This window comes from Microcebus murinus, chromosome 6 (genome assembly GCF_040939455.1).
Source record: "Microcebus murinus isolate Inina chromosome 6, M.murinus_Inina_mat1.0, whole genome shotgun sequence".
NCBI lineage: Eukaryota > Metazoa > Chordata > Mammalia > Primates > Cheirogaleidae > Microcebus > Microcebus murinus.
The window spans coordinates 92,307,485-92,324,428 of record NC_134109.1 but is presented as its reverse complement, the minus strand read 5'-3'; the positions used below and the strand labels follow the sequence as shown (position 1 = coordinate 92,324,428).

Sequence of the window (16,944 nt, the reverse complement as noted above, 5' to 3'; positions counted from 1 at the left end):
TAAAAATGAAATGAAATGAATAAAATAAAATAAAATAATAATATACCCAACCTCATGGATGTTGTCAAGAGGGTATAATAATGTCTTTTTTTTGTCCCGTTCTCTGGAGAGGGTAAATTATGTAAGAAATTCATGTTCATGATAGGGAGAAAATAATAGTAAGCACAAGAAATATAAAATGGCCTGTAATCATTTTATCTGGAAATAATTGCTGCTGACATTTGGTATATATTCCTTGTGTGTAAGTTTATATGTTTATTATATTTAATATTTTTAACTTGTTAACATTTTATATTCTTTTTCATTAAAAGTATATTGTAAACTCAATAGCCTGTTTGTGCATGTTTTCTTTGAGGAGATTTTTATAAAATCTTCTGTAGTGACATTATTTTGTTATGTGTTCTTTGGAGTGCTTATTTTTTATAGTTTATTTTGTATTGTAAAGCACTTTTTTGTTTTGTAAATCATTTATAATTTGAAAGCTGTAGTTTTAATTCTTACAGTACCACACATTGACAGCCATTAGAATGGTGATATCTTTGGGAATTTTAAATGAACTTTTAAGAATTTAGGAATTGTGCCACCAGGTATCTGAGAATGGATCTTTCATATTAACTTTTTTTTTAATTTTAATTTTTAATTAAACTGAAATTCTTTTACCCTGTAAATTCAGACAGAATTTAATGGATTTTTTATAAACACCTGGATTACGTAATTTGGTGTTGTAAGATAGAGATTTTATTTACTTGCTCACAGGAGATTTGAGTTTTTAGTAGGTTCTAAATGAGTTCAGTTCAGTATCTAAAATTATCTCCCAATGATTTCAAATAAATGATTACTAGCACCATAGCAGTGACTTTTTTGTAATTGTATGTGACATTTCATTAAATCCACTTTAACATATTGAGAATAGATTTTAGTCTATCCAGATTATATGTAGACTACAAAAAGTCAACAGTGTTTTAAATCAAGAAATAATTGTATTGATTTTTGCTTTATGTTAGAAAGCAGCCAACATGGCACAGTGTTAATGGGAGAAGCTGCTTATCCAGCTTTGGAAGAAACCAAGTCAGCAATTGAGGTAAACTTTTATTTTACCCTGTGAATATATAAGCAGTATGCTTAGAAAATGCTAACTAAAGCCTCCATTTCTAGTTGTGCATTCCATTTCTATTTGAATTATAAGCAATTTTTATTTAAAATTGTGAGGTTCCACAGATTGGTCAGTTTAAGTAAGGGCTGGGCATGGTGGTTCACACCTGTTAACCCAGAACTTTGAGAGGCTAGGCTGCAGGGTCACTTGAAGCCAGGAGTTTGAGACCAGCCTGGGCAACATAGTGAGATCCCATCTCTACTAAATAAATAAGTAAGTAAGTAAGTAAAGTTATCTGGGTGTGGTATTGCATGTCTGTAGTTCTAGTTACTCAGCCAGAGGATTGCTTGAGTCCAGGAGTTCTGGGGTGCAGTGAGCTATGATCACACCATTATACTACAGCCTAGGCCACAAAGTGAGACCCTGTCTCCTTAAAAAAAAAGAGGGAGAGAGAAATTAAGCTGTTATGGTTTAGTCTAAAATGACATTTAGTTTTTAAATTTGATAGCAAACTACATGTCCTTTGGAGTTTTACTTGACTTCCAGATAAAACTAGATGACTTTTTTTTTATTTTTTATTTTTTTTAAAACAGGAAGTCTCCAAAAACTAGATGACCTTTACATGATGCCTTTGTCTGTGTGTTGCTGTAGCAAAATACCTGAGACTGGGTGATTTATAAAGAACAGAAATTTACTTCTCCCAGTTCTAGAGGCTGGGAGCTTCAAGGTTAAGGTGCCAGCAAGTTCGGTGTCTGGTGAGGGCATGCTCTCTTGCTTCCAAGATGGCACCTTGTTGTTGTATCCTCAAGAGGGCGTGGCAGAAGGAATGAAAACGGGCTGGGTGCTATATGAAGTTCTTATAAAGGCTTTAATCACAGTCACAGGGAGGAGCCCTTAACCTAATCACTTCCTAAAGGCCCCACCTCTTAATACTATTACATTGGCAATCACATTCCAACATAATACATTTTGGAGGACACATTCAGACAATAAATAGTTCCTGGCATAGCTGTTGAAGTTTATTACATACATAACCAGAAAAGTTTAATCAGTCTTTTTTGGGCTCCCTAACCTCCAGAGTTATGTTCAAATAAACCTGTGGGACTTGTGAGAGAAATGAACTCTCTTCTTTCTGTGATTATTTAGGAACAAAGGTGGGCTTCTCAGCTTCTGCAGCCCACTAGGACAAGGCAGTGGTCTGGTCTAATTCTGAGAGTTGCCAAGTGGTTTGATAGCATTTTCAAACTAAAAGGTGAACCTTCTATTGCATGATTCTTTACTAATGGGTAGAAATCATATCTTTCATTTTAACCTCAGAATACCCTAATAGTACCATTATTTACTTTGAACTATGTAGAAAATATAAGGCCATTAAAAATTGTTCAATTTACTATCTATAAAATTATTCTTCAGGCAGAGGAAGAAAAGTCATCTGAAGACAATGTCGGTTTTGGAACTGCCAGTGACGATTCTGATATTGTTACCCTTGAGCCACCAAAGTTAGAAGAAATGGGAAATCAAGAAATAATCATTGTTGAAGAAGCACAGAATCCAGAAGACTTTAACATGGGCTCTTCCTCTAGCAGCCAGTATGCATTCTGTCAGCCAGAAACTGGTAAGAACTATTTAAGGATAAAAAATACACTGATAAGAACTTAAGGACTTATATTACCATATTTTATATAATGCGTTGTTTTCTAACCATAAGTCTCTAGTTTTGAATATATTTGAGTAAAACTCAAGATAATTTTTTTCTGTGAAATCTATTATAATTAGTATTTTCCTGGACTCTGTGGCCTAGAACACAGCAGCCTTTTGCTATAACAATAGCCATCTCTTACCATTAAATAGAAGACAAATTTTCTTCAAGGAGATTTGTTAATATTTCAAATGCTCCAAAATGCATTTGATGGTTATTAAATCTTTAAGAGAAGATTGAGCTACCTAAAAGCAGGAGGATATTAATATTTTTGCTTACAATAGTGTACATTTTGTATTATAGAAATAGTGAAAGAAAATTAGTATTGAAGTCTTTCAGATACATTCAATTATTAGTCATTCAACAAATATTTGAGTACCTACTATGTGCCAGACAGGGTCCAAGGTGCTGTCAATATAGCAGTCTCCCAAAGCTCCTGACTCCTGACTTTAAAGCATTTTTTGCCCCAGCCTAGCTCACAGCAACTTCAAACTCCAGGACTCAAGGGATCCTCCTGACTCAGCCTCCTGAGTAGCTGGGACTATAGGCACATGCCACCATGCCTAGCTAATTTTTTCTATTTTTAGTAGAGAATGGGTCTCATTCTTTTTTTTTTTTTTTTGAGACAGAGTCTCACTTTGTTGCCCAGGCTAGAGTGAGTGCCATGGCATCAGCCTAGCTCACAGCAACCTCAATCTCCTGGGCTCAAGCAATCCTACTGCCTCAGCCTCCCAAGTAGCTGGGACTACAGGCATTCGCCACCATGCCCGGCTAATTTTTTGTATATATATTTTTAGTTGGTCAATTAATTTCTTTCTATTTCTATTTTTTTATTATTTTTATTTTTTTTGAGACAGAGTCTCACTTAATTGCCCAGGCTAGAGTGAGTGCCATGGTGTCAGCCTTGCTCACAGCAACCTCAAACTCCTGGGCTCAAGCAATCCTCCTGCCTCAGCCTCCCCAGTAGCTGGGACTATAGGCATGTGCCACCATGCCCGGCTCATTTTTTCTATATATATCAGATGGCCAATTAATTTCTATTTATAGTAGAGATGGGGTCTCACTCTAGCTCAGGGTGGTTTTGAACTCCTGACCTCCAGCAATCCGCCCGCCTTGGCCTCCAGGGTGCTAGAATTACAGGACTGAGCCACCGCGCCCGGCCTCTTTCTATTTTTAGTAGAGACAGGGTCTGGCACAGGCTGGTTTCGAACTCCTGACCTCGAGCGATCCACCCGCCTCGGCCTCCCAGAGAGCTAGGATTACAGGTGTGAGCCACCGCGCCCGGCCAGAATGGGTCTCATTCTTGCTGAGGCTGAGAGACCTGATCTTTCATTTTAAATTGTTATGAAAATATCCCTAATGTAAATTACATTCTTGATGCAATTAATGCCCACTGTTCAGACAGAATCATTTGGAGGTTAAAGAGTGAGTTGCTGAGCTTGATTCTTTTCTACAGTTGTTCAACTCAGTTTAGGAATGTGTATAAAATAACATCTTTGAAGGTGATATAAATATTTAGGCATAAAGTTCCTGGAAAGTACCATAACATACAAACCTTTAACCCATAGTTATTAACCTACAATTATAATCGGGGGTGAATTATGGCAGAGACAACTTGGAACACTGCTAGTAATTCTAAAAATTTCCTATTTTTATGGAAAAAACAGGAGCATTTAGATAATTTTCTTAGATTTTTACCATTCTTTAATATTTACATTTGGCAATGAGAATCAGATAGTAGAATTTCTGTCATCCTAGTTCAAGCTAATGTTAAGTAGAGATTCTTGGATATCTCATTTAATGAGGATTTACTTTGTTAGTGTATTAGTAGTTTGCCTATAAACAAGAGCTTGAAAACACTTCCTTCAACTATTTAAATGTTCATCTAACCTTCCTGGTCAAAGGAAAACTTTAGCCTTTGTTAAAATAGTATACAGCAGTGGTCCCCAACCTTTTTGGCACCAGGAATTGGTTTCCAAGGTTTCAAGGAATTGGTTTCAAGGTTTCAAGGAATTGTCCCCCAAAGGACAATTTTTCCTTTGGGAGATGGGGTTTGGGGTGGGCAAGTGGTTGTTTTCTGGATGTGCAGTCAAACCTTTCTGCTAATGACAATCTGTATTTGTAGCTACTTGCCATCACTGCCTCAGCTCCACCTCAGATCATCAGGCATTAGATTCTCAGAAGGAACGTAAAACCTGAATATCTCTCGTGAAGTTTACAGTAGGATCTGCGTTCCTATGAGAATCTAATGCTGTGGCTGATCTGACAGAAAGCGAAAGCTCAGATGGTGATGTGGGCTGTAAATACAGATGAAGCTTTGCTCACCACTCACCTCCTGCTGTGCGGCCTGGTTCCTAACAGCCCAGGGACTGGTACTGGTCCATGGCCTGGGGGGTGGGGACTGCAGGTATATAATATATTTATTTACCAGGGCTTAATATAATTGATTCTAGAATCCTTCCTTGTTGGCCATCATTTTTTTTTTTTTTTTTTTTTTTTATCTCCAGGATTTATGCTGTATTTAAATAGTCTTTTTGTCCCCTCGTTTCCTCCTGGTTTAATTTGAGAATATTGATGGGCCAAATGTTAATTTGAAGAAAGAGTACTGCAGAAGGGTCTGGGCAGGCATGTAAGAAACTGACGTAGAAGACATGAAAGAATCTATACACTGTTAGTTTTTTTTTCTTTAGGAACTTGGGCCTTCTAAGACTAGTATTCTAATGTTTATCTCCTTTCTGAAATTGGACTTCTTGGGAGTTTTGCAGACTCAGTTAAGAGGAATATTTGATTAAGTGTACTCTTACCCATTGTTATCTCCCCTACAGAAATTAATTATTTTAATAAACAGAGTTTTAAAAAAATAAAGGTGAAAATTTTGGACTATGCTGAAAACATTATATATAAATCAATTGCTGAGAGTTTTTGTTCCCTTTCCCTTAGCCCTGTATATTTTTCTTGGTTTATTAATTTCATGCTACCCATTGTTTAGTTATTTTGTTTTTTCCTTTTCTTTTCTTCATCTTCTAGGCTTTCAACTTCAATTTTTTCTTCTAGTAAATTAGATTCTTGTGGCAGTGTACTTCTTGTTGGTTTAAGAACCCTACCTACTTCCTCTATATGACCTCTCTTCCGCCCTCAAAAAGCAAAGTTGGTAGTTTTAGAGAAGTTTATATTGTGTATGTTTTTAAAAAGGTATGATTTTTACATTTTAATTTAATACAGATAACAATGTTAAGTGATAATTAAAATAAGCATTTTCAATTCTTTTTGCTTTTTATTCCTTACAATAAAGCTTTATACATCTTTTTTCCTGTTTATTCACAAAAGAAAGGTGGTGGGAGAAGCTGTGGAAGATTCCTGAATGCATTTGGGGATGGGATGATCAGCTGAAACACCATGTTCCTAGCCAACTCGCTTTCCAAGGTGGTGTGACTAAATCTGACCAGCTTCTCTCTAGCTTGGCTGAGTGTGCCAAGTCACATTTACTATTTACTGAGTGCTTTAAAGATACCTGTTGTCATCTGTGATATTCGAAACAGGTGTTTTAAATTGATCTTGTAAAAAAGCTGGCCAAGCTTATTGCATGCCTTTGCCTTGCTTGCATCTTGGACTGTGGGTCAAATTAAGCTTTAAAAGAAATTAAAAATCAAAATATTTCATCTATTATATGTATGGGTTAAAAAAGATGGAAGCATTAGACAAGAACCTGACTATATTAATATGGGTTATGCTGGTTTGTTAGCATGTATAATGAAGGCAATATGTTAATGTAGAATTGACGATTTATTTTAAAGAACTTTTATAAATGGTTTATTTTTACCTTTACCAATCTTAATTTTATGTCAAAAAGCCTGAGTTAAATACTCCAGCCATGATCATGAATGCCTTTGTATTATGTAATGCTTTGTTTAAGTCTTCCTTTCTTTCTCTTTGTCCAAGAAATGTAACCTCACACCTGAGGCGACGGCATCTTGGAAAAACTAGTGATCAAGAATAACCAGATAAACATGATGGGCATAAGGGTCATGACCAAAAGATCTCTCAGTGGCATCTGTATCACTAAATATTAGGAATATTCATTCATTCAGTAGCCTTCTGTCTTTTTGTTTATTGTTGTAAGTGTGGAAGTGAACTGAATGCTCCATGATCCATCTTTAAAAAGTATTGCCTAACCTAAGTCACCAGCTTTTCTGTGGCATGGATATCTTGTCTTCTGAAGAACTGTTTTGCTTTTTTGGAGCATGTATGTTTGTTGTTTTGGAGCTCTTTGTATGAATTTATTAAATTCAGGTCATATTTTATCCTTACTTTTTAAAGTGCTTTTCTTTTTTTCTGTTCAGCTTGTGGAAATTATTACTGAGTTATTTAATCTTCTGTGTCAACGTATAGCTTGTTGATACAGTGTTAAAGAATTACACATTTGGAAAAACTGAAGGTGATTTTTCCAGGGGATATGTTTCCCTGACTTGACATTTCTCATGCAGTTTTTTCCCCCTGATTTGTTGTTCTTTACTATTCTATGCATAAAGGAGCAGTACAAGACTAGTCCTTAATGTTGGAGATAGCTGTTGTGTCACTTCCTCATGCTGACATATTTACTAGAGGGTAAAATTAATAGCCTTCTAGTAAGAGTGGCAGTCGAAGGGAAGGGCTCATCTGACTTCTGGAAACCTATGTTAAACTGTAGTGCTTTGGACCTTGATCATGGGCTAATAGGATGGAAATGAAACTAGGGACCAGATACACCCAAGGAAACTTTTGGTAGTTATTGTTCTTTGTAAATCACAGGGTCTTGCTGGTATACTTTCCTGTGTTCCTTAAATTACGTCTATTTGAAATTAAATTAAGAGAGAGAGGTTACTTTTCTTTTCCAGAAATAGTACTTGTTTATGCCTGTAATAGCAATGAAATTTAATAGGCTATGAGAATCAATGATTATTCTTTCTAATTGTTTAAATTACAAGGGGAGTTAAAAAAAAAAAAACAGATATAGATGGTCTCTTGAAGCACAGAATAATATGATTATCAGAATAATATGATTATCATATTATAATATGATTATATATTTTTGTGTATCCCAGTTATGTTTTGGCTTTATGTTGATAAATTGAAAACTTGGTGTTTTTGTTTGTATTGTTTGATTTTTGTTTTTGGCTGTCTTGTGTCAAAAGGCATGTAGGGATGGTATTGATTATTCTAAATCATATTTACTGGAAAAGCTTTTCCAAAATTTTTGATACTTAAATGTTAACATTTTTCTTTTCAAAATAGTATTTTCATCTCAGCCTAGTGACGATGAATCAAGTAGTGATGAAACCGGTAATCAGCCCAGTCCTGCCTTTAGACGACGCCGTACCAGGAAGAAGACTGTTTCTACTTCAGAATCTGAGGAACAGCAACTTACTGCACAAGAAACTGAACCATCTAAGGAGTTGAGTAAACGCCAGTTCAGTAGTGGTCTCAATAAGTGTGTTATACTTGCCTTAGTGATTGCAATCAGCATGGGATTTGGACATTTCTATGGTAAGTTTTTGAAAGTTTGTTACATGTGAACTGATGACAAAGTGTAGAGTCTGAGGAATTCTGGGATCCATTTTCAGTGTCATCAATTAAATGTATGACCTTGGAAATTCAAAACCCGTTTGAGCCTCAATTTTCTCATTTGGAAAGTGAGTGTTGCCTATCTCACAAAACTGTTTTCACTTAAATGAGGCTGTAGTTATTAATTTAAGAAATAGAAAGATTATTATTATTATTATTATTTTTTTTTGAGGCAGAGTTTCACTTTGTTGCCCAGGCTAGAGTGAGTGCCGTAGCATCAGTCTAGCTCACAGCAACCTCAAACTCCTGGGCTCAAGCGATTCTCCTGCCTCAGCCTCCCGAGCTGGGACTACAAGCACGCGCCACCATGCCCAGCTAATTTATTTTATGTATATTAGTTGGCCAATTAATTTCTTTCTATTTATAGTAGAGATGGGATCTCACTCTTGCTCAGGCTGGTTTTGAACTCCTGACCTCGAGCAATCCGCCCGCCTCGGCCTCCCAGAGTGCTAGGATTACAGGTGTGAGCCACCACACCCGGCTATAAAGATTATTATTAGCATGTGTGTTTCTGACTTTTTTAAAGTTAAAAGATTGGAAGATTGAAAATCTGAAATGCTCACCACGTGACAAATTATTTTAATTTAGAATCACAGTTAAATTTCAACAGTTAAACAGATTTGAACTGTGACTTTATTAGGAGGATCGTTTAAATTTCAGTTGAAATAGCTACATTTGAAATGTTAGTCCTAATGAAATAATTAGTCCTCATTTCTACTTGGAAGTTTCATGTAAGTATCATATTTTGTAACATTTGTTATTGCTTCTGTAGTTCACATGAATTGAAAATTGTTTGTCTTTAGTTAAGCTTTATGCTTTGCTCTGTTACGCTTATTAGTGTTTATGTATGTTGATTATCTTATTAATTCAAAGCCATTATTCCCTTTGGGTGAGAAGAAGAAGGTATTCCATGTGGTGGTGTTTTTTTCATTTAGGAGCCTCACCGTTGAATCTCTTATGTAAGGTATACATTTGTACAAAGGCAGGAGTATTGAGAATTGAACATTCACTCTCTTTGCTGTATTAGAATTTAGTGTGGGCACCTTAAAAAGAAATGTCTTAGACTTTGCCAACTTCACAAATTTTAATTCACCTTATTTTAACTACTTTAAAATTTTTTTGCATACCTGATCTACAGTTTAACTTTCTGTTTTGTTAGTTCCTTCCAGAAATGTGTTTCTTACACAAAGATCAAAGAATTGTGTGTACCCTGTGTTGATTTGTGGAAAAGATATATTACTCAACATAGTGTGATGTTAGAATAGACTTAATGAAGACAGTATTTGTTTATAGTCAGGCTGGGCGAGGTGGCTCACGCCTGTAATCCTAGTGCTCTGGGAGGCCGAGGTGGGTGGATTGCTCGAGGTCAGGAGTTCTAAACCAGCCTGAGCAAGAGCAAGACCCCGTCTCTACTATAAATAGAAAGAAATTAATTGGACAACTAATATATATAGAAAAAATTAGCCAGGCATGGTGGTGCATGCCTGTAGTCCCAGCTACTCGGGAGGCTGAGGCAGGAGGATTGAGCCCAGGAGTTTGAGGTTGCTGTGAGCTAGGCTGATGCCATGGCACTCACTCTAGCCTGGGCAACAAAGTGAGACTCTGTCTCAAAAAGAAAAAAGTCAGAGTTAGTAAAATATGTTTCTTACTGTTTTTAACTTTATATTAATAAAAGTATGTATTTAGACTCCTGATGGATGTTTGCTTGAATTTAATACTGAGATATTAAAATTTGCATCCTCTCTTGAGGTTTGTTATAATGAGATTTGATTTGAAATATATATTTAACTTTATTGACTAGCTGGAGCAAATGTTTTTTGAGTATGGTTTCCCCCCCACAAGTAAACATGAAGGTAACAAAGGAGAAAGTCTTGCCTTAATCATTTTTTCTTACTTAAAAACTGGATAGTGACTTTTAATGTTAATCTAAATTGCATTAAAACCTCACCATTTGCATGCTCTTTGAATATTTTGTAGAAAGATCAGTTTAGGGAGGAGTACTTTCAAAAGTGAGGTCACTTCTCTGTTATTTAAGATTTTGGTAACTAGTAAAATTTACTTAATTACAATTAAAACATTTTCCTGTAGTTTTTTATATTAGCATATTTAGAATATGAAAAGCCTGGATGATATAGTATGAAGTATGTCTATATAGTAAGGAGATTGGTTTAATAAACATGTAAAACGTAACCTGAATGACTTTTCAAAGTCACTCCTTAAAGGACATCTCATTTTTTCTTAATTCAGCATTGATCTCAATGCTCTTTGGAGTTGATTTTACAGCTAGTTTGAATTTCCCATCCATCTTCACAGTGAAGTCAGTCATTTGCTTTATAATCATTTAACAAAAACATACTATTAAATGAATTACTCAGAGCATTTGTCAACCTTGGCTCCATATAAATTTGGAGTGTCAGATCTATACTGGAAGAGAAAGCTAGTGTGGTTAAGAATAGTAAAATAGTGTACTCCATGTATTCCAGGTACTTGGCATGTTTGAGGCTCTGAAAATGCTTCCAGAAGTTTTTAAAAAAATGTTCATGTATGAAGCAATCTTTTTTATTCTTGTCTTTACTTGTGGACTATGTTCTAAATCATCAGTGGAGTTCAGTTGATTTAGTTTTTTCACAGAATTTCTTTAAATATTCGTAGGCTGCCTTCCTCTTCAGGCAATGTAACAGTGTAACTAGATGCTAATTTATGTAGCACAGACATGAATTACAGCTCAAAGAATGCACTTACTGAGTCATCCTGAAGGTGGTAGCATTTAAGCTGGGTCTAGTCATAGTAAGCTTATGACAGGCCAAAGGAAAGGTAGAAAATTCCAGCAAGGAGAACCTTGATAACCTAAGGAAGAGATAAACTTGGATTTGGGAGCAGTGAGAAGACTGCCTGGGCTATAGCAGAATATGTATTTAGAAATAATGGAATAGGTGGAGTGCTATTACAGTCAGTTCGCCCCACAGTATAGATAGGCCATGGGTTCCAGGACAGTCCCCCATGCTCCCACCATAACAAAATCCACTGTGTACTCAAGTCCCATGACTAAAAGCCACATGTAGGAAAACTTGTCCCTCCATGTATGCGGGGACTCTGTGTTTAGTTGAAAAAAATCTGCATATATGTGGGGACCTGCAGTTCAAACCTATGTTGTTCAAAGTTCAATTATATGTTGTGAAATATACTAGAATCTGGTAGGTGAGTTTGATTTGAGTGACCCGACAGCAGTAATTTTAGAGGAAAAAAGTGCAGGAAGGTAAGTGGTATGGGAAAAATTAGAACAGTTAGGTTTGTAATCAGATATTAGTTATGAGGGCCATGACGATTGTAGTGACAGTGGGGATGGAGAGAAAGTTGGTAATATAAGGGACACTGAAGGAAAAATGGAAAATAGGACTTTGAGCCTGGATATGTGGGATCAAATGGTGGCTTATTATGTCCTAGAAAGTGTACTAGCTGCATCACATTTGGAGTTAGGAGTTACTGAGGAAGGGTTTTGCCAGATGAGAAACATAGTTTGGTTTGTTTATACCCAATTTATTCTAAAATGGTTTGGGGCAGGTATTGAAGTTTGATTCTTTGTCCATTCCCCCCACACAAAGAGGCCCTAAAACTGTGTCCAACAGGCAGCTGGACATATTCGCTGGAAGCTCGGGTGAGGGCTAAGGACTATATCTGTAGATGAGAAGTCTTAACTGGAATGATAGCAAAAACTGACAATGGGTTAATGTGGTAAGATAAGCAGCATTTCTAGGTATGACTAGAAGGCCAAGATTGTATCTTGTGTGGTAACACTTTATAGTTAAGCAGCTGAATGTGCAGGAAAAAACCCCCAATGATTAGTTAGTGAGACTGAAAAGGGCCACATGAAGACAGTTATCAAGAACATGGCATCTAATTCACATCTCGACACAGTTTCCAGCGGGCAAAGGAATTGATCTTATTAGCAGTTTGAAATAGAAAGTTAAAGGTTTTCTGTTACTCTGGGAACTATAGATAAATTTCTTTCAACATCTGAAAAAATCTGAGTTTTTTGAGTAACTTTGAAACAAGTTTGCCATGCTTCTTTCTATAAATTGGAAAATTTTAAGAGAGGAAACAGATTCTAACACAGAGTTTCTTAGTTGTTAACTAGCATTTAGAATATCTAACAATTGTCTGTAAATTGGAAAATTTTTTTTAGTATTTTTCAAGATGTATTGAAGAAATTAAAAAATAATTTTTATAGCAGTAAGGGAAGAAATAGTAAGCAATCATTACATCCTTTTGTTGTAAAATTCTGTGATATCTGTACATACTGAGTGGTATGCCCACTTAGTAGATGTAGGATTAATGTTGCTGAATGCATTTTGCCTTATTTTTGATTTAGTGGGTTTTTTTCCCCCTCATGTGTGAATATAGCAGCATTGTGAACAGCATGTTTTGGCAAAGTAACACTTTGACTTTTGATCAGAAAGATACATGAAGAAGAATGATAAAAGAATTATTTTAGGGTGAAAATATAGAGAATCCTAGTTGGTTTATGGTTCCTTTATCACTGCTGGGATAAGGACAGCAGTACTCCAGTACAGATCTAACCATTGCAGAATTCTTAACAGATTTGGCTTTGAGAATGGCATATAATCACTGGCTAGCCAATTATTTTCTGTGCTATGCTTTATATCCTTTAGGCAAAAATGTTACAAAAGACAAAAACTTTTCATTTTCCCATATTGACTTATAAACTGAAAAGACACCATGGTTCATTTCTTTATAAGGGAGGCTGAAACACTTGCTGTACTTAAAAGATCCCCTCAAAACATCAAAGCTGAGTGCCTTCAATATAGTAACATAAGAACATTATATAAATTGTTATCTTTGGTAAAGAAGTACAGGCTGGCTTGTTTTAATCAAAAAAGATAGTGAACTGCTTAAATGTTTCTGGGTTATTGCTAAATAAATATTTTGAAAACCCAGTTGGCTTGACTTATGTTGCGGTTTACATCCTACCACCATTTGATGAATGACATGAGTTTTCACTTATTTATTCTTTATCTGTATAATCGAATGACATCATGAGCTTTCACTTATTTATTCTTTATATAATCAGTTTGCTTTTTTTTTTTTTTAAGAGTCAGGGACTTGCTCTGTTGCCCAGGCTGGAGTGTAGTGGTATGACCATAGCTGTGTATCCTGGAACTCCTGGGCTCAAGCAATCAGTCCTCCCACTTTAGCTCTCCAAGTAGCTGCGACTATAGATGTGAGCCACTATGCATGCCTGGTTAATTTTTTTTTTTTTTACTTTTTGTAGTGATGCTATCTTGCTATGTTGCCCAGGCTGGTCTTGAACTCCTGGCCTCAAGCAACCCTCCCAACTTGGCCTCCCAAATCACTGGGATAACAGGTGTGAGCCACTGTACCCAGCTTATAATCAGAATTTTTAAAGAATTGTGAAGTGCTGATACTTTAAGAAAATGATACTGTCCAGATTAAGTAGTTAGATTATATACAGATTAAATTTTTATGTATTTTAAAATACCGGTAATAATATTTGTGTTATACCTCATAAAAATTTTCATTTTAGGAACAATTCAGATTCAGAATCGTCAACAATTAGTCAGAAAAATACATGAAGATGAATTGAATGATATGAAGGATTATCTTTCTCAGTGTCAACAGGAACAAGAATCTTTTACAGATTATAAGGTTTGTACCACTAACAAATATTAAAAACTATTATTAGCCAGTAATTATACTATTTAGATACATGTACAGTGCAGGTTAGTAAATCAGTAATAATGCTGATAATTGATTGATTATAGGTCATGAGTGTTTCATACAAATATTTCTCTTATTTCTCACAATATGTGAATTGAACAATTATTAACTTCATTTTACAGCTGGGAAAGAGGTTTCAGAAAGGTTAACCAGCTTTCCCAAGGGTACTGATTAGCAGAGCTAATTTGATTCCAAGCATCTGTCTTCAAAGCCCTTATTCTTTTTTTTTTTTTTTTTTTTTATTTGAGACAGAGTCTCACTTTGTTGTCCAGGCTAGAGTGAGTGCCATGGCGTCAGCCTAGCTCACAGCAACTTCAAACTCCTGGGCTCAAGCGATCCTCCTGCCTCAGCCTCCTGAGTAGCTGGGACTACAGGCATGCGCCACCATGCCCGGCTAATTTTTTTTTTATATATATATCAGTTGGCCAATTAATTTCTTTCTATTTATAGTAGAGACGGGGTCTCGCTCTTGCTCAGGCTGGTATTGAACTCCTGACCTTGAGCAATCCGCCCGCCTCGGCCTCCCAAGAGCTAGGATTACAGGCGTGAGCCACAGCGCCCAGCCAAAGCCCTTATTCTTAACTGCAATTTAAAATTGACATTTTATATATGTGTATAGACATTATTAGCATTATTTTCACAGAGCTAAGCAAAACATTTTCATTCAGTGGGAGAGAAAAATGAGAGTTGTGGTTTTATTCATTTTTATTTATATATTATATATTTATTTTATTTTATTTTTTGAGACAGGATTTTGCTTTGTTGCCCGGGCTGGAGTGCTGTGGCATCAGCCTAGCTTACAGCAACTTCAAACTACTGGGCTCAAGCGATCCTCCTTCCTCAGCCTCCTGAGTAGCTGGGACTACAAACGTGCACCACAAAGCCTGGCTACTTTTTTCCATTTTCAGTAGAGATAGAATTTTGCTCTTGATCAGGCTGGTCTTGAACTCCTGAGCTCAAGCAATCTTCCTGCCTCAGCCTCCCAGCATGCTAGGATTACAGCTGTGAGCCATCTTGTCTGGACTCAAGAGCTGTGGTTTCATATTTTCTCCAAGATTTTCCCTTGATCAGGGGAAATGGCTATTCCTTTTTATTTCTTTCTTGTTAGTTCTGATGGAAGGGATGCATGTTATGTTTTTCTACCTAAAACTCACCTACATCTAATAGGACTTTACTGTCTGTTTTGTCCAGTTACCTAACATCTTTGTGGATTTATGAGGACCAGCAAAATAGCTAGTCTCCTATCTAGTTCTTTCCTAGGGATGGTGTAGGGATTGTAGATAAGCTCCAGATAGAAAAGTAAGTTGCTTTTTCCTTCCGTTCCACACACCCCCTCCCATCTCCTTCACACTTAATTTATGTATGCCTCCTTTATAGGTTATGATTTTTTGGGAAGACAGAATACCACTTTATATCCAAATTGTATTTTTTAGGGGAATACTACTGGTAGCTGATTATAAATAGTGTAGTTTTCCTGCCAGTATCAGAACATGTCATTTTCTTCACCACAATGGTTTTTGGTTCTATAGGATGACGTTGGTTTTTAGGAGACTCACCAAGCATAAATCTATAGAGAGAGTCAGTTTTTGCAGATTTCCTATTTCTAGCTGTTAAATGTGGATCAGATGTTGAAACTCTTGGGAAGACCTGCTGAGGATCTGCTTATCAATCCCTTATTTGAAGATCATGTTACTGGAGGAGCAATGCTGTACTCTTCTGTCACTCTGTGGCTTCCTGTTCTTGTGTATTTTAAGATTGTGCTACAGAAGTCTCCTCCACAGTCCACTGCTGTTGGGTAGAAGAAACTTGTTTTCTGTCATGTAGGTAGAGCAGAGGAAATGACTGCGCTTAAATTTTAAATCCTAATTTGTTCTCTGAAGATTAATGAGCCAGAAAGTGAAGAAACATTTCAAATTGTTATTTTTCAAGTGTAAAATAGTGCCATTCTCGTAAAGGATTGATTTTTTTTTTTTCTTTTTCTTTTTTGTTTGTTTCTGAAACCAGATAATTTTACTGGTCTGATTCAAATGTGATAACCATAATGTTTGTGGTAAATTAAGCCAAATTTAAGTATCATTTGGCAGACTTATACATAAGATATTTTAACTGGGTAATGCTATAATACCTATTTGAAGCATATTGTTTAATTTTTTCTGTTTTTTGTTAAAATGTGTTACTAATGCATATGTGTAAAAGCAAAATCAGATCAGTGGAGGCTACCTTGAACTTTAGTAAAATTCTGTTAGTCTACCTGAACACGATTTCTATCATGTTTCTGACTTTCAGAGTTATATTAATCTGTATGGATTACAGAGCTGCTGTAATCTGGGCTACAGTCATTTCAGAAGTTTACTTAAAATTGGGGAAATTAGTTTTAAATGTTACCAAGATTCAGCCTGTCCTCTAATGTGCTTGTAGAATTTATGACTTCCTTGCACTTATTAGAAATGTTAGCTTGCATAGGACTAAAATGTTTCAAATAGGACTAAGATTATTGAAATGTTTCTTCCTTCAAAGGGTACACTGACTACAAACAGAATTTTCTGAAGCCTGAAATCAGCTCTAGATGTAATTTTACTTTTTATAAAAGATAATCTCTCTCCCCAAGAATCAGAAGCCTTTTCCTGCCTAAATTCCCTAGGAACCTTTTCAGGAAGAGAGTCCTGTGGTCAAATGATGGACTTTTCTCCTAATTTTTATAAAGGGGCCAAGAAACCAGTAAGAACTTCATATGATTATAGGAAACAGTAATCAAAAGTATCCCTATTGCTATTTTAAAAATCCTTTTAGGGAT

General features: G+C 35.9%; 1 protein-coding gene across 5 annotated transcripts in view; it reads left to right on the top strand.

The window, feature by feature from the left end:
* CCPG1 (cell cycle progression 1) overlaps window positions 1-16,944 on the top strand; it is a 50,250-nt gene that overhangs the window by 28,016 nt on the left and 5,290 nt on the right. For 2 of the 5 annotated variants that reach the window (XM_076004389.1, XM_076004388.1), the window contains exons 4-9: window positions 1,005-1,081; window positions 2,507-2,708; window positions 6,120-6,215; window positions 8,064-8,315; window positions 13,684-13,776; window positions 13,957-14,078. In XM_076004389.1, coding sequence (XP_075860504.1) covers window positions 1,005-1,081; window positions 2,507-2,708; window positions 6,120-6,215; window positions 8,064-8,315; window positions 13,684-13,776; window positions 13,957-14,078 — 842 coding nt within the window. The remainder of the gene's footprint in view (window positions 1-1,004; window positions 1,082-2,506; window positions 2,709-6,119; window positions 6,216-8,063; window positions 8,316-13,683; window positions 13,777-13,956; window positions 14,079-16,944) is intronic. The other 3 variants (XM_076004390.1, XM_012783083.3, XM_012783089.3) reach the window with 3 other exon arrangements.